Source organism: Eleutherodactylus coqui, chromosome 6 (assembly GCF_035609145.1).
Source record: "Eleutherodactylus coqui strain aEleCoq1 chromosome 6, aEleCoq1.hap1, whole genome shotgun sequence".
Classification (NCBI taxonomy): domain Eukaryota; kingdom Metazoa; phylum Chordata; class Amphibia; order Anura; family Eleutherodactylidae; genus Eleutherodactylus; species Eleutherodactylus coqui.
The window spans coordinates 46,956,165-46,977,881 of record NC_089842.1 but is presented as its reverse complement, the minus strand read 5'-3'; the positions used below and the strand labels follow the sequence as shown (position 1 = coordinate 46,977,881).

Genomic DNA, 21,717 nt, shown 5'->3' with positions numbered 1-21,717 from the left:
GCCAGACAGAAGTTATTCACTTACCTGCTCCGTTGCTAGCGTCCCCGTCTCCATGGCTCCGTCTAATTTCGCTGTCTTCTGGCGTTTTTAGACGCGCTTGCGCAGTCCGGTCTTCTGTCTGGTGAATGGGGCCGCTCGTGCCGGAGAGCTGGTCACCGCGTCATCATCGTAGCTCCGCCCCGTCACGTGTGCCGATTCCAGCCAATCAGGAGGCTGGAATCGGCAATGGACCGCACAGAGCCCACGGTGCACCATGGGAGAAGACCCGCGGTGCATCCTGGGTGAAGATCCCGGCGGCCATCTTGGAGAAGGAAGAAAGTCGTCGCAGAGCGGGGATTCGGCTAAGTAATATATATATATATATTTTTTTACCAATCCCTTGGGTTTGTCTCGCGCCGAACGGAGGGCCTATTGGAAAAAAAAAAAAAAAAACGTTTTGGCGCGAGACAACCCCTTTAAGGGAGTTAAACCATAATTGCAAGTTATTCCCTATTCATAGTATAGGGATTACTGCCAAGACCTCCACCAATCTCCAGAATGAGACCCCCTCCGATCAGCAAGTTATCACTTATTCTGTGGATAGGGAATAACTTTCTAAGTTGGGTACGAACCCTTTAAGGGGTTGTGCACTTTCAATAATCTTTTTTGGTCCTCCATTGTCAAACTATGCATACGGTGTCCTGATACTGTAACCCCCAGCGGTCAGCTGTAATTTGTAGGGAAACTAGGCCAGCAAGTGTACAATACACACAAGCATGGTTGGACAGCCTTTCTAGGTAAAGCTGAATAATGTGGTGCATGCATGGTTCCTGCAGGCTTGGCTTGTCTTGTATCCATCTCATTGGTTCATCGAGCACTGCATTGATTGGCTGAGCAGCACTCAAGAACCAATTAGAGCTATCGATTTATGAATCCCGTAACTAGGAAGTGATCTTCTGTGGGCGGCCGAGGACTGCAAGAAGCGTGCCGGAGCTCCGGAGAGCAGAGGGAGGGACCTGGATTGAGTCTGCTAGGTAAGCATAAGACATCCCCGAAAATAAGACCTAGTAGTGCTTCTTTTGGGGCAAAAATTAATATAAAACAAGGTCTTATTTTCTGGGAAATACGGTATTTCTGTATGGCAGGTGTACAATATCACTGCAGTGCCACCAAAGAAGAAATAAAGCACTACACCAGTTCCCGCTTAAATGGGTTTTTTGGTTGCTGAACAACATTTTCCCCATACTAACAACTGTGTTAAAATAACAAAAAGAGACGTACTTACCCGTCCTCTGCCGTGGGGATCCAGCACTGCAGGCGTACCTACCCGTCCTCTGCCACGGGGATCCAGCGCTGCAGGCGTACTTACCCGTCCTCTGCCGTGGGGATCCAGCGCTGCAGCTCCGCTGTCCTCTTGGTTTTTGTTGTGGAAGATGGAGTCATAGAAAGTCACTTGGCTGCTGCAGCATCACATTACCTAACTCCTGGCATCATGGCGTCCTGGGAATATGGGTGGTGACACCACAGCCTCTGGTTGACTGCAGCAGTGAAGTGACTTCCTGTAACAGTAGAAGGACAGCGGGGCTACAGGGCTGGATGCCTGCAGCACTTTTTGTTATTTTAACACAGTTGGCGGTACAGGGACAAGGTTGTCCGGTAACTGGACAACGCCTTTAAATCGATTGGTCAATCCAAATAACATCTGCAGAGTCCTCCAGAGCGACAGACTCTCTTTGTAGCGTCTCCAATCTAGCTGGTAGATGAAGGGAACCTCTTCATACACACATAAGATTCCCATACAAGGTATTTTACAATGGGGTTTCTTATCCAGGCAATCCCATTAACCCTTTGCAATCCAATTTTGGATTCAGGGTTTCCTAGGGGGTTCTCTCTTTCTGCCATTATACAATGGCGCCATCTGCTGGCTAGAGTCAGTACTGTGGTATGACAGAGCGGCCAGTAATATACAGTAAGAATACTCTGCCGGACGTCTTCCGACATCGAAGCTGTACAGCCTTCAATCAGAATGTCTTCAGACGTCAGACTGTGGATTGGAAAGGGGTAACACTACAATTAAAGACGACCTCTCATAATCAGTGACCATAGCTGACTGATGAAGAAGCCAAACAATAACTGGGTATTAGTTTGCCAATCCCAATTTCAACCCAACCAATTCACTCGACTTAACTGGCAGCTAAACCTTTTGCAGGTATCAAGAAAACAAACAAATTCACTTTATACATCACTTATAAAAGGCAAAATGTATAAGGTGACATCCAGAGAGGCATGCACGCCCGGTAAGCTGCCGGAAAGGTCAGAGAAAACAAAAAAGTTGTTTTTTCTTTTTTTAAGGTTTCATTTATACCACAGGAGAGAATGTAAAGAAAAGAAAAAAAAAGGACAAGTAATTGGGAATAGTAAAAATGTTTCTTTTTGGTGAAGAATGAAAGTGAGCCTTTGGCTTCATAACAAAATTTTGTCCTGGGACAGGAAGGACAGGAGGGTAGATTACTTGCAGTTCTCTGCAACCCTTCCAATCCACTGGTTTCGAGACTCATTTTTGGCTGTCCCAAGATGTTTGCAACAATGTTCAAACTAATGCGCTGTTCTGGTTGGCCAATCAGGGAGCAGGTCATAGTGCTTTATTCGTCTAAACCAGTGTTTCTTATCTCTAGTCCTCAGCGCCCCCCGACAGGTCGTTTTCAGGATATCCTATAGAAAGAACACCTGTGGCAATGTCTGAGGCACCAACAATAAGTACATCACCTGTGCAATATTGAGGAAATCCTTAAAACATGACCTGTTTGGGGGTGGGGTTGTCGTGAGGACTGGAGTTGGGAAACGCTGGTCTAAACGCTACCAATGTACTGTGGGGAATAGGTAGTCTGAAAATTTCATTGGCCATCTTGGACAGCCTGAAACCAGCACATCAGTGGGACGTCCGAGAAGAAAAACTGCAGGTAATATCCACCCCGGCCCGGGATGGAATTTTGTGCTGAAACCAGAGGGTCACTTTAAGCAGTTTCAACAGTAGGGGAAAAAAATGAAGAAAATTACAAAAAAGGAAGCAATTGTGGTGATTGACCTTCCAAGTCTTGGGAAGCTTCATATACATACCCTCTCCCTCTGAGTCCTAGAAAGTCCAACCCCATGGAGGAGAATCTAAAATTCAGGCAAAGGATAGGGAGGAAGAATTGGTCATGTCAGCAAACCAGGGAGGTAATCTATGTTTTTGAACTAGTAGTAAATGTTAAAGGGCCCCCTCCCCCCGAGTAAAACGCAAGCAGGACAATATCGATCAGTGTTTCAGTACAACAATACGTCCTCAACCAAGACGTGCAGACTAGATCAATAAACGCTGAGTTGCATTAAGTCTAAGGGGAAGTGTCATGCTATTTCGGATATTGCAACAGCTATGTCTGCGGGGACCTTGGCACATGGCTCATCCGCTGACAAGGGTGCTAAGGAAGGAGCCAATAGCTAAATTACTACCACAATATCCTTGACAAATCCATTCTGCTAAAAATATGCTATTTATTTAAGAAAGCTCTTTATAAATTTCAAAAAGGTCTACGTGTAAATTGTTTCGATGTCGAAGGATTTTCAAAAAATTTGTGTTACATTTTTCAACGTGGGCAACACATTAAACTCATTGTTTGCCCTTTCAAGGATGACTAAGTGTCAGGCTGCTAAAACAAACTAAAAGAAAAAAAAAAAAACAGAACAGTCCATGAAGTTGCCGATCAAAAAGAAGAAAAGCTCTAAAACTGTTTCAATTTGCCTGAGAACTCGTAAGGAGGTAAGCGACCAAACTTACTGCTCCTTCTCCACCACATTGCATTAGAGCATCTAAGCCAACAGTCCACCGGCAACCAAAGTTTCACCTAGTAGCCTTGATTAGAACATGTGATTATGGGATGGGGCAACCAAAGGAATGGCATTTTGACCCGCTGGTAAGACCATACCACAAACAATTCCTCAAAGTTTCATGGAGCAGCGTTAAATTGAAGGATGGATTTATGAAAAGTATACAAGTCAACGTTGATATGTCAGTGTACCCAGTCTCAAAGATTCTGAGATGCACTTTCAGTCTATCTCCACCTACTTCAAAACACCTCGAGGAGATAAAGATCTTCACATCCTCAGTACAAAGACAGAACTCAAAATCTATTTCCCAAGGTCTAAAAATTCAATATTTTACTGTTGACAGATATTTCAACATAGGCAGCCTGGCTTCTTGCATTATTCAAGATATTTATTAAAACTGATATATTTCTGAAAGGCATGAGTTCAAAACCACCATTCTGACAACTAAAAAGGACCACAAAAAATGTGAGAACTAGGCTGGAATATATCTGCTTTAAAGGAGATGTCCCGCGCCGAAACGGGTTTTTTTTTTTTTTAAACCCCCCCCCCGTTCGGCGCGAGACAACCCCGATGCAGGGGTTAAAAAAACCACCCGCACAGCGCTTACCTGAATCCCGGCGCTCCGGTGACTTCTCTACTCACCGCTGAAGATGGCCTCTTCCTCCGTGGACCGCAGCTCTTCTGTGCGGTCCACTGCCGATTCCAGCCTCCTGATTGGCTGGAATCGGCACGTGACGGGGCGGAGCTACACGGAGCTACACGGAGCCCCATAGAGAACAGCAGAAGACCCGGACTGCGCAAGCGCGGCTAATTTGGCCATCGGAGGCCAAAAATTAGTCGGCACCATGGAGACCAGGACGCCAGCAACGGAGCAGGTAAGTAAAAAACTTTTTATAACTTCTGTATGGCTCATAATTAATGCACTATGTATATTACAAAGTGCATTATTATGGCCATACAGAAGTGTATAACCCCACTTGCTGCCTCGGGACATCTCCTTTAAGCCTTCTCTGAGCCGGTTATCTTGTTATTCTGCATGGGCCCAGTAGTAATAACGACTCCCATAGTAGTTCCAGTAGTAATAACCCCCAATTGCACTCTGGCTGGGCAGCATTCCCTACAGGCATTCCACTTACCCGGCCTGCAGCTCCGATCCAGCAGCAGCCACGGCTGAGTCTAACCGCTGGCCTCTCCCCTTGGTGTCGACGCTTCAAACAGGATGGTGCACGCAGAACCCAGTGGCAGTAGAGACCAGAGATCACAGACTGCACTGCTGCTGCCAGGTCGAAGCTGCAGGCTGAGTAAGTGGAATGCATGTTAGGTTGCTGCATGGCTGGTGGGCCAGATAAAATGAGGTTTCGGGTTAGATTCAGCCAGTGGGCCTTAAGTTTGTGCTGTCACTGCAGGTGGGCTGTGGAATCCGTATCATTGCCCAGCGACCGCGCAGCATCATCTGCACTGTGCATATGCACCGGCAGGCACATCCGCATTACAGATGAACACTTCGGACAGGTAAGCAGGGGTGCACAGGGGTCATCAGCTGGGCACCAGGTCAGATTCCGACCTGGCCGTATGCATTCGGCCTTAGGCTGCCTGTCCACGGGCGTTATTGCATTGTGTTCCCCGCGGCGATAATCCGGCTGCAGGGAATGCAATGCATGCTTTCCATAGTGTTGCTATGGAAAGCACAGCCCACTAGCAGAGAATCATAGCGATTCTCCGCTCGCAGCTGGCAAATCGCAGCATGTTGCGAATTGCCACGATTCTCCACAGTGAGCCCATCTGTCAGATAGGCTCATGGTGGAGATCCATCTGCCGGCTCCTGCTTCCGTGGCGGAGATCCCCCGTGGGATACCGCAATGCCCGTGGACAGGCAGCCTGTCCACGGGCATTGACCAAATCAGATCTACTTGGGGTTAGGATGTCTGAAACTAGTCAATTTCACTAGTCTGCATTATGCAGATGAATGGGCCCTACCCATAAAAACTGCCTAGAGGGGAACAAAGAATCTCCTATCACCGTTACTGATGTTAATTAGAGGCTCCCTGTCACAGTTATAATAGAGGAGAATCCTCCTGACTGAATACTTATGAGCTGTAGCTTATTTGGAATATAGAAAGTAAGGATAATTAAACTTTCACCTATCAGGCGAAAAGCTCACATGGAATAGATGTGAAACGGAAAGTGAAAAATCTCAGCCTCCAGACTGTAAGAGATAGGCATCAGACAGGAGGCTGCACTGCATGGAAGTCACTGCAATACACAGTGGAGACCCTCCAAAGTAAAAGGGAATCAGGTGATGGGGGAAGGGAGAGGGGGTTCAAAAACTGACATTTTTTGTGATTAATCAACACTCGTGTGTGACTCTCTCAAATTGGTTGTTGCATAGAAAAAAAAAAGTAACAAAAAGTGGGGAGTAAATGACTTAATTTCACCTTTGGACATAAATGCTCAGTGCAGAATGGCAATCTTGCATATCGGGGTTGCCCGTTTACCACACAACATTGCTGCTATAGGTCCAACTGTCTTAAAAGAGCACAAAAAATAAATAAAGAAAAAGCAGTACTTCCCCCGTCTCCTGCCTAGGGGATCCAGCGCTGTTGCCCTGACGTCCTCTCAGTCATTGTGGAAGATGACGTCCCCTGACCACTAAAGTGTTACCATTGTGAACGCCAAGCATTATGGCGCCCAGGATGTGAGCGCTGATGCCAAGAAAACAGGCGGTGACACCACAGCCTTTGATTGGCTGAGGCAAGTCACGCGACTTCCGGTGACATCATCTGACGTCAACAATCACAGTGTTGGATTTCTAGAGTAGAAGATGCATAACTACTGCTTTTTGTGTTATATTATATAGCAATGGTGTTGTCTGGTAACCAGCTAAGCCCTTTAAAGTAACCAATGCAGAGGATTTACTTCTGGTCACTTTCATGAATTTAAAGGTCTGATTTAGGGTGGTTTCAACACGTGTTTTGGGGATTCCGTTCTTCTGCTCTGTTCGGAAAGCAGGAAAGGGGAATCCCCACAGCCGAGCGTCTCCGTCTCTGGACAGAGCCCATTGACTATAATGGAACCTGTTCGCTTTCCGCCAAGCTGCCTGGTTTTTGGAAGGAAGAAAAAGCACTACATGCAGCATTTTTTTCTTCTGCCATTTCGAACGGCATCTGTGAACCTCTGGCCGGAGGTTCAGGTGCAGATGTGAAACCGGCCTAATCTGAGGTGGGGCATAAGTTCTGAATATAGGGTCCCTTGATCCAATCACAAGACTAAGTCGCGTCCCAGGCCTATACAACACCCCCATTGTCAGCGCAAGGTAGGTGGAAATGTTGGTTTCTCATTTTACCGCGCATGCCCATTCACCTATTAAAATTGGTGGAGAGTATAGTTATTTGACATCTTACAAGAATTAACTGTTGGGACCACCCATTAATATCTGGTTTGGAGAAATATCAAGAAACAGATCCAAAACACCGATTTCTATGCTCCATAGCTGATGAAAGCCTGCTTGTCAAGATGGCATATTATGTCAGCGGTTTGTGGTTCGGATTACTGCATTCTCTAAAGTCCGTAGGCCTATGTGTTTTGGGATTCTAATGCAAAATCACATCTCCGGTTATGGAGATAAAAGCATCGCCTACGTGTGCCTTCAATCATTGCAAAGAATTAGCAAAAATGAAAGTGCTGCTTACAGAACAAACATACTATAAAGGAAAATCAAAAAAGCGCATCGCTATACAAAGTAATGACCCGAGGTATTGGAAAAGCTTCATAGAACGCCCTCAAAGCAACAAATGATTCCGCTTACACAAAAGCTTCAAAGTAAGACAGTAACAACAGCAACAGGGTCAAAAGTGAATGCAGTGACTACATAGCTGTGGTGTTTGGATAGTACATAACATACGCCCCACCCTACCCCAGCCCTGCATGCCCCGAGAGACTACTGAGCAAACTGCCTATGGACAACAATCTGAGATCTCCAGGTGACTAGCACCATCAGCACTATTTGCACAGCATTTCATAGGACTTATTACGATCGTTCCATAAAAAAAAAAAAAAAAAAATTATATATATATATATATATATATATATATATATATATAAAATTATCGTTCAAATCTGAATGATAATGGGTCAGTGTAAACACGGCCCATAATTGAACAATAATTTGTCACCCCCAGATCAGCTGTTCTCTGGGCTGCAGCACTCGTGCACTGAGTTGATTTCAGCAGGAAGCAGACAGCTCTGTTCCCACTGCAGTGGCCAGACTTAGTACTGCAGGGCAAGTTTCTATTTATTTTAATGGGAACTTGGCCAGCAATATCAAGCTGGGCCACTGCAGCCAGAATGGAGCTATCGGCTTCCTGCAAAAACTAGCACAGTGCGCCTGCCCAGAGAACACTTGATCGGCACTGGTCCTGTGCAACTGAACCCTATCAACTTACTACTGATGACTTATTCAGAGGGTAGGCCAAAAATTGTTTACAACTGGACAACCCTTTAAGTCACATCAGGACTAATACTCCATTTATATCCAGCGCAGGATTCTGAATTCTGCTTTCTCCTTAGAGTTTGATTCATGGTGGAAGCCGAGATTGCAGAACAAAGAGGTTTTCAAGTCTACCGACTGTCCTAATTTTTAGAGAATTATCCTACAAAACTGACCTTACGAGGCACGGGCATTTAGTCAAGGCAGTTAACAGAATTAAAATGGCCCATAAATGAGTAGTTAAGTATTTGGAGGTGTGTCTTATGCTAATTATACACAAAATACACAAGATACCTACGAGCATAAATGGTTCTGTTAGGAAAACTAGTTATGGGTCTAATAGCCGACACTAACAGTTAATACAGCAATAAATACAACACATACTAAATAGTTGGTCCACCAAAGATATATGGTCTATGGGAGAGTGTAAATACACTTGGGTGACCGTTCTCAGGGAGGTGAGGGGTGCTGGCTCAAGGTTACGTGCTACTAGAGAGGTCTAGCTATTGGCATAGATACCGTTTGATTTGGCAAAGTATCCATCACATGACTAACATGTAAAACATTAGATGCTATCTAGAATTTCAGGTTCTTGTACATAGACCAAAAAGTAGTGAATCCTGTTAGCAAGTAAGCAGATTGCAATACACAGTCAGTCACCACCGATATCCCCTCTGGAGAAATGGTGGCAAGCAACTGAGCCACAATGAAATGTGCTTGTGAGCCCATAGAAGTCAATGGAGCCTTCTCCAGATTTATGGGAGTTACAAAAATATCTGCGCACTATAGGGAGTGTAAATGACCAGAATTAGTGAATGGAGTGGTGTAACAAAATCCCCATACTTATGATAGGCAAGAGTCACACCTATTAAGGACTTATGACCCATTGTGCGGATACTCCATAAATACTTATTGGAATATCCCAGATGCCCGATAGCCAAAAATCTATGGCAAGTGGGATAAAGCAGGAAAGTTCTTTATTCCCCATTTATTAAAAGTGTCCATAAATTAGAAAATTTACTGTTGCTTGCTGCCACTAGAATGGGGTTGAAAGCATTACCCCATTGATTACATTCTATGGAGTTACATCGGTATCGGGACAGCAGACCGTATCCTAGGAAGAGCCAGGTGTTCTCTCCGGACTTGAGGTTTGAAGAATCCCTTAAAAGATTTGCTCTCCCCCCCCCCCACTCCCCTCTGCAACCTCCCGCTCACCCCCGGCGCCCCCCCCAAATCTTTTCACCCGAGTAGTCGGTTACTCGGAAAAAGTGGTGCTCGAGTGCAAAAACGCCCTAAACAAGTTCGCTCATCTCTAATCCTCACCAATCATGGCGTTTGCCACTATAATGTACGATTTATCTGCCCTTTTCAAAAAGGTGGCAAAAAAAAAAAAAATTGGGCAGGGTTGTGCCAATAAAGGTCTAAAAAAATGTCATGCCAATATATGCTCATGGCACACAGATTTTTTTTCTGGCTTTATTGGGCCCAGGATATACCAAATTTATGTGCCTCTTAATGAATTAGGAGCATTTCACACCAACATACTACAAATAAAGATTGGCGTATGAAAACTCAGTCTTAAATCTCCAAAGTCCACGCAGCTCTACATGAATAACTGGGCCTCTTGCCTGCATAGAGTACAGTAAGAGTACAAAGCCTAATTACTGTAAGCTCTTGGGTTACCAGACTGATGTTAATTCCACGCGGCCTCTTTTTTGTTCTAAAATGGCAGGTTTACAGTAAAATCTCTCAGTCATTAGACAAATCCTATACAAAAGCTTCTGAATCTTCATGTAGTAGAGAAGGAATTTGTAATAATTCAAGCGGGTGCCGGTGTCCTTTTAAATCCACGACTAATATGATATGATGGACAAGGAAGAAACAACATTTTGGGTAAAAGTGATCAGAAAAGTGATCAGCAGGTCCCCTGTGATCAGCCCTAATATGTGAGGAACCCCGGTAGTACAGAATTGATCAGTTTCCCTACAGCGCCACCACAGGAAAAATTAATCACTACACGGTACCAATTCTTATCAATGGAATGTCCTTGCAATACAGGAAAAGAAGGTCCTCCAGAGGTCGAGATGGCTAGCAAACCTTCATTTGGTTGTTTGACTCAGCAATTCCTCAAGAAATATGGTGAAACGACTTGCTGTTAGAGTCCATTCAATTAAATAAAAAGCCATTGTAGGAATTTATCTGATCCGTTCTGTACACCGCAGAAAAGGTGTTTAGCCTGAGGACTATTCAAGAACACCAAAAATCAATGTTTATAGAGACAATATTAAGCATTTCAAAGGGCAGAAACGAACAAGGCACCAGAAACAACACAACGGTGGTTAATAAAGATACCTACATTTCCTACAGATAATGACTGGACCCAAACAGCATCCTAATAATCCTGTGACCCATGCATTCCTGGCAGCAGAGACCCATTACACCAGCCAAATACAACAATCGAGACTAGTACAGATTTAGTCAAGAGCAACCCTACTGGAAGTCAAGTTTTTGGAACTTTCTATGCAATTATATCATTGGGGTCTCCACTATTTTTGTCAACCTAGTTAAACCCCAAGTACCATCGGCAGACTAAACGAACATGAGCTACACCAACACACATTTTCTATAGAAAGAGTTACACATCACATCGGAGCTGAGGTGTTGGTTAGGAAGGTCTTCTAATTGAGTGGACTAGAATTTTCAAATCATTTAACAGAACAGAGTTGCTCATGCTGCCTAAAAAGTCCAACTACTACAGTTACTACAAAGTACAATTATGCCTTTCTTATTGTATCACAATAACATGATGCCATGGGAGATATGGTGACTCAGTAGTAGGTAGATTTACCTTGCAGCAAGTCACTCCTAGATAAGGATCCAATCAAGGCATCTTCATGTTCTCTTGGTGACCAGGGCTTCTTAACTATTTGGTTAGATTCTTTGGCTTCCTATGTAAATCAGCCCTTGCATGCACGTTGGGTTAGACCCATTCCTGCATGGAGTCTGCATGTATGTTCACCTCCTGCTTATATGCATTTCCTCTAGAATATAAACACTGCTAGGCAATTGGCTTCCTATGAAACGGACCAAAGGGTTTGTCCGAAGGGGTAGACCGTGACTGACTCAAGTGACTACAAACTGTATGGAACTATGTGTTAGTGCTATATAAGTAACAGCAAAACAGGTTGTCTGACCCAACAAGAACTGCAGGATAGACAAAGAATAAGTTGCATTTCTTGGCGAACTATGCAAAATCTGTAACAAGACGTTTCCCCGAAAATAAGACATCCCCTGAAAATAAGACCTAGAGGTTTTGCCGAAGTGCTAAATATAAGGCCTCCCTCGAAAATAAGACTTAGCTGTGTCCCTGCTGTGCGAGTCTGCTGTGATGAGCTCCCCCTGGTGGCCGGAAGCTGCAATACCGTCCCTGCTGTACAAATAAGACCTAGCGCATCTTTGGGAGCAAAAAATTAATATAAGACACTGTCCTATTTTGGGGGAAACAGGGTATACAGTAGTGTCTACCAATATGCCAAAGGGGATTCTGCACCCCCTTGTACACCAGGACATTTTGTTTCAACTGTTAACTATGTGCCCCCAATAGTTTAGTTAAAAATACAAGTCAAAAACAATCCCATATTTTCACTTTGATGGAACAGGAGTAAATCATATGTCCCATTACAAATTTATGGCGGTGGACGAAGAATCGAAAACCCAGAAGTGTTACCTATGAAAAGTGGAAGCAAAGGGAAAGCCCAACTCAACGCTTCTCGTAAACCCATACGGCAGTCTTAAGAATTCCAACATATTAAATTAGGGGATCCAAGCAGAAAAGATTAAGCCGCAAAGCCGACGGCATCAAACTTCAGGATTAAATTGTAGAAATAAAGATACACGGGGAGAACTGTGTTGTCTGCGTAACATATTGGTTTGGTCCAAAATATTGAAAATGTTTAAGAGTTTGTGCATCACTGTGCTCCCCATAAGGTTAACCAGATCCTGGACGACTCTATATAATGGGACAACTCCCATGACACACGTGTTGTGCCATGTTTATAAACACCCACACCCCATGTTTTTTCCATTTATGAATCTTGCGTCCCAATAGGTGCTTTACATGCCTGGACTTTACCAACACGACCACCGTTACAGCTGGAAGTCAGCCAACCAATATGACCTGCCCGTTTTGCTGGATACCCAAAGCTCTTTAGTGGGGACGGGCATATTTTTGGCACTGACCCATCAAACACTCACCACTAAGGAGCTGCATGAATGTATATAGGCCTGATGTCAAGCACCTTTACATGTCTGGTAAGATTTTATGATTTAATGACTGTGTAACCTGTGAAGATCCTAATGCAAATTCTGTAACAAGTCTACACCAACATAGAAGGGAGTTCTTTACTGTAAAAGCAGTGAGACTATGGAAATCTCTGTCTGAGGATGTGGTGGTGGCGAACTCAATAAAAGAGTTCAAGAGGGGCCTGGACTACTTTCTTGAGTGTAATATTACATGTCACTGATTACTTAGGAAGGGTCGGGATCCACAGAGTTATTCAGATTACCAGATTGGAATCAGGAAGAAACTTACTCCCCCTAAAAACTGGCTTATACCTCAAAGGGTTTTCTGCGTCACTCTGCCTAAATGGGTAATAGCCGAACTAGATGGACATGTCTTTTTCAGCCTTACACACCGTCTTACTATGTGCCACTTATAATATGCCTCATGTGCACCAGTGTCTGGTACGTGGCAGATGAGGCCATCAGGGCCCAGGCATGACTGCTAGCTATAAACACTTTATAGCTACACTTCTCTACACAGATCATGCCATTTGTACACCCTATATATCACTCATTAAAGGGAACCTGTCACCTCTGCACATGCACCATAAACTAGAGTTATGGTGCTGTTTGAGGTAGGTGACTTGGAACCGGGGGATGTAAAATTTTTCTCATACTTGCCCACTTCACCCACTCCCATGCTGCCCACCGGTCAAGTCCACCAGTGGTTTGAAAATTTTTGCAGACAGCCGTGCGCACTCTCCCCCATAGACTTTTGGCAGACAGTACAGAATCAAGCGAGTATACAAAAAAAATACATTACTCTGCTCCCTATCCCCTTCCCAAACCACAGATTACTTTATGATGCTGTTCGGACATTACAGGTTCCCTTTGACTTCTAATGCATTAACCTACAAATCTCACGTTTCATGACGGTGTGCGAGATCGAAGTCCACCCCCCCCCCTTCCCCCCAAGTAGCTGAAGACCATATTTGAAAAGGATGGTGCAAAAGTGAAGCCGATTTTTTCATACATGATCTGACATGAGAAGATATAAGAACTCCAAGTTTTTCATGCACCTTACAACATTCGATGTGGGCAGTGTTGGTGACACTAGATGACCTAAAACACCACATCATCGCTGCAGTGCCGGGATGTGTCTGGGCAGAACTGGACTATCGACTTGGCATTGGCCATGACACCAATACCACCAACATCGAACATCTGTAAGGAGCGATAGAAACTTGAAGACTTCTTCTATCTTTGCATCTCATACTGGCTGTTGTATGTGGCTTCATGTATGAAGAAAATCAGCCTAATCACACCTGCGGCAGGGATGCCCCTCCGTTCGGGGGGCAAGAAAGGGGTATCCCTGCGGCTGAACAGTTCCATCTCTGTATGGAACCGAACTCCACCAGTCGTACCCCATTAACTATAATGAGGTCCTTCCACTTACCACTTGGCTTTTGGAGAAAAAGTACTTTTTCTTCTGGTATACCGTGGTATTTTCTTCGGAGGTCCAGACAAAGATGTGAAAGCGGCCCTAATTTTGCATCATTGTTTTTGAATCAACCTGTTTGAGAGCCCCCGCTGGACTTTGACCTCACCGATACCAAATTTGTTCAATGTAAACCGATAATCTACAACGTTCACATTCATCATCTCTAATCTAAAGTGCTCACTTATAAATCATTAAGCCTTTAATGAATGAATGGCATTTCACATGCTACCTGTACGGACTCGCACACTCCTATTTACTACGCCTTTTATCATGCACATAAAAACATTTTCAGTTCCCCTGCCAAATCAATGCCGCACCGGTATATGATAATTAATGCAGATCCTTAGAGGTCTATCCAAAAAGACGACCTTCTCAAACAAACCATGACTCCGCAAAGTGAGAGTCCCTGGTATAAGGTAAGCTCTACTAAGTGGCTGCTCTTGTATACACGTCAAGTACAAGTGATTTGCTTTACCTAACCTACATGCACCTCTCTGTGCTCCAATGCAGGAGAGACGACTTTGTCATTCAGTACAAGTCTTGGCGATCTCAAGCCGTGGCGTTACATAGGATTACAGGTACACCTATGTTAAGCAAACATAAGGTACAAACAGTGTAGCACCAACCAATTAAATATCAAAGTCAGCTCTGCTACATACCGCTAAGCAAAGTAAGGAGGGGGGTAAAAAAAAATAACAAACCTCACAACTTGACGGGGCTAAAAAAAATAAATAATAATTATGACAAGTAACCTACCAGGTTTCCCTTCCTCCCTGTCTGACTTCATGATGGTAATTAATCCTTCCAGAAGCAGGAGAGTGCTCCGTCACAGTTGGCTCTCCGCTCCTCCCAGCGCTACAGGAAGTGCTGTTTGCTTTACCTGGGCAGCCAGGAATTTGACCCACACACAGGTTGCTGTAGTAGAACGGATGATGTCAGCACGAGGCAACAGGATCGGGCGGGGATTGATCTCCTGCTAGACTGGCAGCAGGCTTGGCTTTCAGTCTGCTATGCTTTCCAGCCGAGGTGGCACTTCATTACATCTCACCCATCTTGTGCTACAAAAGCTTAATCCTTTGACTCTTGCACTGCTGGAAAGGATCAATATGCAAAGCACAGCAATGGAATACCAGTTATGTATATAGCAACGATACCTACTAAACTGGAAAAGCCGGATACCAACCAATACGAACTGCCATTCCAGACCCTACTGGGTTGGTCACTTTCCCAAAAAGTCCTACATGCTAAACAGAATTTGGTAGTCAATCATAAAAGGTACGGGATGCATCACTATATGACTAGGCAGACTTTCCAGTCAAAGCTCCTTGGAAAGTCGAGAGGACAACCCCTGTGCATAAGAAAGGACATCTTCATCAACTTCCAGTTTCCCAGAGACCAAGGCAGGAGGAATTTAAGACTCAACTATAGGATACTTTACTCAACCATACATTTACCATATTACCATCACGGACTAATTCCCCCTTTACATTACGAATAAGCAGTGACACTATTGGTTGTAAAGGCCGCAATAGTATCCTTTAATAAAGGGGTATTCAGGAGACTATATTTTTTCAGGTTTTCACCCAACCACTGAATAGGTGAAAGTTGATAGATCGAAGGGGATCCAACCACTGGAAACCCCACCAAGCCTGAGAATGGGGGTCTGGTTGGTCTCCAAGGGAATGGAGAGGAGGTTGAACAGGCGCACCACTGCTCTATTCATTTCAATGAGCGCGCTGGAGAACACTGAACACTTTGACCTCCACAATCTCCAGCACTCTCACTGAAACAAATGGAGCAGTGATGCACCTATTTTTTATATATATTCTTTATTTTTGATTGGTATGAAAAATATGGGGGGGGGGGGGGGGGGGGGCGGTACAGAAAAGAGAAATCAGGGTAACACAGGGGATAATCACAAATAAAATAGACAATCAATATACCTAACAAATGGAACAGTGACAGCTCTGATGAGGGTACCTCGAGAGATGGCCTCTGACAGGTGGGAGCCGGGTATATAGTGTATAACGGGTTAATGCGTCGATAAGGAGAAACCTCGTCTGTTAAGGGGTAGTGGTGGGTTGTGGGGATGGGTTTTGAATAAAGGAGAGCCAGATGTTCCAAAGGTTATCATGTCTCGTTGGGTCCCTAGCTCGTTTGGCCTTGATTTTCTCAAAGGAACAGATCGTATTCACTTCTTTGTACCATTCCGATATGGAGGGGATGGTACTGTTTCTCCAATACCTTGGGATTAGGATCTTAGCTGCGTTTATGAAAAATGGGAGGAGTTTGTATTCAGCTGTGAGGCCTGGGGGAGCTAGGTTTATAAGAACAGTCTCAGAGGTGAGGGAGATGTTGGATTTGAAGATAGTGCTTACCACCTCTCCATTCCCTTGAAGACCAACCAGACCCCCATTTTCAGGATCGGTGGGGGTTCGAGCAATCAGACCCCCACAGATTTATCAGTTTTCACCTATCCTGTGATGGGTGAAAGCTTGAAAAACATTTAGGCCGGCTGCACACTGCGGAGCTGGATTCCGCATGTGGTCTCCTGCAGCGGAATCCAACTCTGACCCCGTCCAGCGACCCCATGTACCCGCTTTATCTGTACTGCGGATGACCGCGGATACACACGTTTTTAGAAAGGAAAACAAAAAATGTTTGTCCCACGCCATTGCTAGGCAATGACATGAGTACCTGCAGCCTATAAGCAACGTCAATTGCGGATGGGCTGCGGGTCGGAAAGCTTCTATTGACTTTAATGGCGAATGTCCATAGCAAAATAGAGCATGCTGCAATTTTTCCTCTGCTAGTTTCCGCTACTGTGAAGGAAAAAAAGCGATTTTACATACCTTCCAATGCATGCCATTTGCTATGGATCCTCCATGCGGACACGACCATGGATTCCACAGTAAAAATCCAGTCGTGTCAAGTCGGCCCAAGTCTCCATAATACACCTTTTAAATCTAACGCTTCATCCACTGAATAGCAAAATTCAATAACGTACTAAGTAGCATATAATCATTTGCACATAAAACCATGAAATTTTCAAAGAAAACTCCCTGGAGGCATCTCCAGTATCTCTAACAATTGCTCCGCCATACTCCGCAGTGCACTTAAAAGGGAACCTGACATTAACTATAAGCACCAGAAACTAAAGTTATGATACTTATAGTCTAGGCGAGTCAGGGGATCCTATTTTCACACTCACTCAGCTCTCCCCACATCCTCCCCAATCCTGCGCTGTTCTCCAGCAATGACCATGTGCGTACAGACTGTGTGACTTTTCAGAAGGCTATGCACACAATGACTTTGCCGGGGGACTGGGTGAGTACGAAAACGGGCTTATTAAACCCAAAATAGAAGTAATACAACTTAGTTTATAGTACCTATATAGTTGGACAGGCTCCATTTAAACTCCTTTACTCTTGGCTGCAACCACTTGACCTAACGGCACCCATACCGATATGCAGGCAGTGCGCCGTTGGGAACTCCTGAGGCCCAGAACTACGACCAGGAGGCCAAAACATCTGTATACATAAACCACTAGTATTTAATAATTACCGTTTTCATACATAATAGGTCATGAATTGGCTCCAAAATATTACCTCCAAGGATCCTTTCCTGCCACGTCTGATGTTCTAGTACTATCAACTCACCATACCAATATTAAAAACATTATTCCGTTAAGTCAACTACCTCTATAAAAGGCAGGTGGGTGGTTCTATGCTTCTTAATGCCTAAAAGGTCTCTCAATTCCTCCCCCTTATCCAACCCCACAATCTTCATTCTTATGCTATCCAAGCTACATCTTTTGCTCTTAAAGCTACTGTGCTTGGTATTATATAATTAACCCCTTCCACTTTTATACTACCTACAACAAAAAAACAAGAAAAAAAAAAAACAATTAACCCACTCCTTTCCCAATTAAAGAGTTTTCCAGGACTACACTATTGATGACCTATCCTCAGGATAGGTCAACAGTTTATTGGTGGGGCACGCCGTTTGGGATCCCTGCTGATCGAAAAGTCCACGGCATTTAGGTGAGCAGCATGACCACTTCTCAGGTCTGTGAGGTCACACAAATTGGTCACATGGCAGGAGAACAGCTCAGTCCCATTCAATCTGCAATAGCAGGCACATCTGCTATACCATGTACAGCACTTTGAGTGGTGTGGAAAGAAATAACGGAGGCGCTCACCCAAATCCCATTGACATTTTAATCAGTTGGTCGTCAGGGATCCCAAGCGATGGGCCACTGCCAATCAACTATTAATAATGTATCCGGAGGACAGGTCATCCGTAGTATGTTACTTGGACAGCCCCCTTAAAGAAAAATGTACTCTTGACTAAAATAGCACATATGTAGTCATACATATATTTTTTAATGCTTATAAATCCTATACACCGCATCAAACATGGTGGTGTAATACATCCCCAGCAATAAGGTGGATGGCTCAGGTGTTCATTGAATCATAGAGCCTCAAGGTCATGTAAAGGCATAGTATTGCTTTAAAATTGAATGCTAGATGTGCCGTTCCTTTATTAGACGCATAAACCTTTATTATTGCCTTCAGGATTTCTGAAAGCCTTTACACCAAAGATTGCTGAAAATGATTTCTTGCATCTACCAGGAGTAGACGCTTCGCTAATTATTATTAACCTTTACCAATAAAGGGCCTTCACAAGGCAGTGCGGTGCAACAGGGAGGTGAAGCAAGCGCACGCCGATTGCTCTAAACATGTACCTCAAGGCATAAAGATGAAATGCTGGATGGACTTTTTATTTTAGGAGAATGCAAAAGATAAATGAAAGTCAAACCCACTGCTTTTAAGGGCCGACTGCTAACTAAAGTGTATGGGGAGCATTGCTCTAGTACCAGCTACCAGTTGTGGATCGAATGTACGAAGGAGAGCAGTATGGGTTAACGACGATCAACCGGAACGCATAGACACCACTTCAGACTAATATAGCATTTAGGAGATAAAAACTGTGAAAATTAGGTCTACCAATCAGACATAGGAAATTGTACTTTGTACCCCCTCTGTCTTGTTTTGGGCACAAAATGGTTTTTAAAGTGGTGGTCAGGTAAAAAAAAAAAAATCAGACAGCTCTAATGAAAAAGAAAAAAAATAAAATCTCCCTTTCTGGAGGACCCAGCCTCTCTGTGCATTATTATAGACTGCCCACTGAATTCAATGAGCACCGTGTAGTACTTTATTTGCCCTGTAGTAGTGCTGTAGAGAAACTAAACACTTGCTGATACATTCCCTAGTAGAGGATTCTTGATTGGTTGGATTACTAGTAATTTCGTATACCCATTGATAGACTAGTCTACCAAAAATATGTTTAACAAAATGGAATTGCCCACATAACCCAAGATGTTCTGTGGTAGCAGCATCTTTCTAGGTGTGTGATTTGTCTTGATCATAGGAATTGTCAAATCTCAAGAGAAGTACAGTAATTGCTGTAAAGATGGAGAAGGCAAGGTTTTGATGGCAACACGTGTCACAGTACTCTGTAACTCATCCCATTGTGATCCATGGTCAACCTACTGGATTACACCAGTCTCTATGAAGGTGATGCAATGGTGGCACCACCTCACAGTCAAAAACTGACAACTCGCAATGGTCATCATATAACACAAAAACTGATCAAGTGCCCATTAAAGAAATGCTTGGCCCCCATAGTCTTCCCTTGTGTTTCTCAGCAATGTAAATACGAGGGCTCTTCTGACCTAAAAGCTCCTTTCCAGGGCATGCAAGAGTTCTTCGTAACTTTTTGCTTTTGACACAGTGTATAATAGACTATGTAGTATACAGGTTCCCTTTGCTCTTGGTACCAAGAGTTTGCTTATCTTCAGAGATTAAATACGGGTGCTGGTATTCTGTTACTGGTAAACAAAACCTTGCCTATTAAAACATGAACAAACACGGTCAGCCCCTCGTTCATAAGGCGAATGCCTCAATATTATTCACCAGCAAAAAGTTCTCAAGGGGGTACTTTGCATTTATTGAAGCAGATGTAGTTGCTGAGCAGAATGATCTCCTTCAGTGTTTAGCTGTGGTAGCGTACTGACTGAGCAACCAACATAACCTCTACTGGACCCTCTACGAAGGAGCAATGCTTGGCGGGAACGATAAGCAATACGGCCTGTTCGCATGACATATGAACGCGGCTAGCTCTGGCCTGCTGGTGACCATCTTGATCTGCCCATTTGTTGAACTCAAATGGGTATTAAAACGTTCCTGGATCACCAACCCCGGAGTGACTCAATATGTGGTCTAGCCTTATAAGCTTATGCGCCATACAACGGGAACACCTGCAACTGGCTTTTGCCCAGGCGCACCTAGTCTTCTACAGTCTGCTGATAATTGCTGCCCAGCCAGTAGCAACCTTCCTTCCTACTGACCTATCTCTACCGTACCTCTGTTCACACGAATAGGGAAATCTAATTTCAACATACCCAGATCTTCTTACCAGACCTCTACTGTTGGGTTGTGGAGAGTCAAGTGGCCCCCAAACACTTTAGGCTCTAATTACATCTCTGTTGGGATGTTCGAATCCCCAACTTCAGTCACAAATGCTAAGAAAAACAATATTGCAGCAAGTAGCAGTATTTCATCCAGTAAAACTATGGACACCCTAAAAGAAACCCAATGAACCCCCTTATAGCCCATGCGTTCTGTCGGGCGCTGTTGGCGTCCATCAATATGATGGATCCGGTACACTGCTATTTTTGCATTTCTTTATCTATGACGGAACTGAACAATGGAAATTTCAATGGGAGGTCTGAACAGGGTGTTAGACGGTTGGCTATAACTGCCAATTTCATCCGAATCATTCAAATTCAATCTAATATCAGGTTATGTAAAGTACAATGTAATTTGCAGGCGCTATATAAATAAATGGTGATTAACTTGCATGGGCATCCCAATTCTGCCAATTTCACTAAATACCGAAATCATATTCTCCATAAGCCACATTATGAACATACAATTAGTCATACTTCTTCATTTAAGCTCTGGAATTTCTAACAATGGCTTTTTTGTGTATTCTATCATTAGTGGAAAAAAAGTATTTTTAGAAAAGAATGACCAGAATTCTCATAAATATTAATCATGGTAACCGCTAATTTACGCATCAATCTGTTCAGTACAGAAATAGACGACCCATTACTGTTAGATCTACTTTACAAAAATGTATTCAACACATGCAATCAATTTATATTTTACAACTAATTGCCCAGGAACGCACTGACCAATCGCGCAATTGTTTCCTGCACATAAACGTTAGAGAGACTTTGAGCAGAAGTTTAACTTTGGTGTCTATCTTGGTTTCTCCGATCAGGGTCATCACACGGGCTACTTAACACTAAAGGCCACTCTCATACACTGCTTTTTACTGCAATTCGGATGGCGCCATGCTAGTCATGGTGTAACGCTCCTATTGACTTTAACGGAGCCTCTCAGACCTGCGCTTGATTTTCGAATGCTGTCTTATTTTTCAGCGTTTTTTTTTTTTTAAACATACCCCAGTCAAAAGGATTGGGTGCGTTAAAAAGTACTGTCAAACACTGTGCCATGCATTCAAAAACGCAGCT

General features: G+C 43.8%; 1 protein-coding gene across 4 annotated transcripts in view; it reads right to left on the bottom strand.

The window, feature by feature from the left end:
* KAZN (kazrin, periplakin interacting protein) overlaps nt 1–21,717 on the bottom strand; it is a 196,786-nt gene that overhangs the window by 94,204 nt on the left and 80,865 nt on the right. Inside the window, exon 1 of one of the 4 annotated variants that reach the window (XM_066606726.1) lies at nt 14,871–14,980. The exons of the other annotated variants lie outside the window; for them this stretch is intronic. Within the exon in view, the coding sequence (XP_066462823.1) occupies nt 14,871–14,901 (31 nt within the window). The 5' untranslated portion in view covers nt 14,902–14,980. Of the gene's footprint in view, nt 1–14,870; nt 14,981–21,717 lie in introns of those variants that run through there. 4 annotated transcript variants of the gene reach the window in all.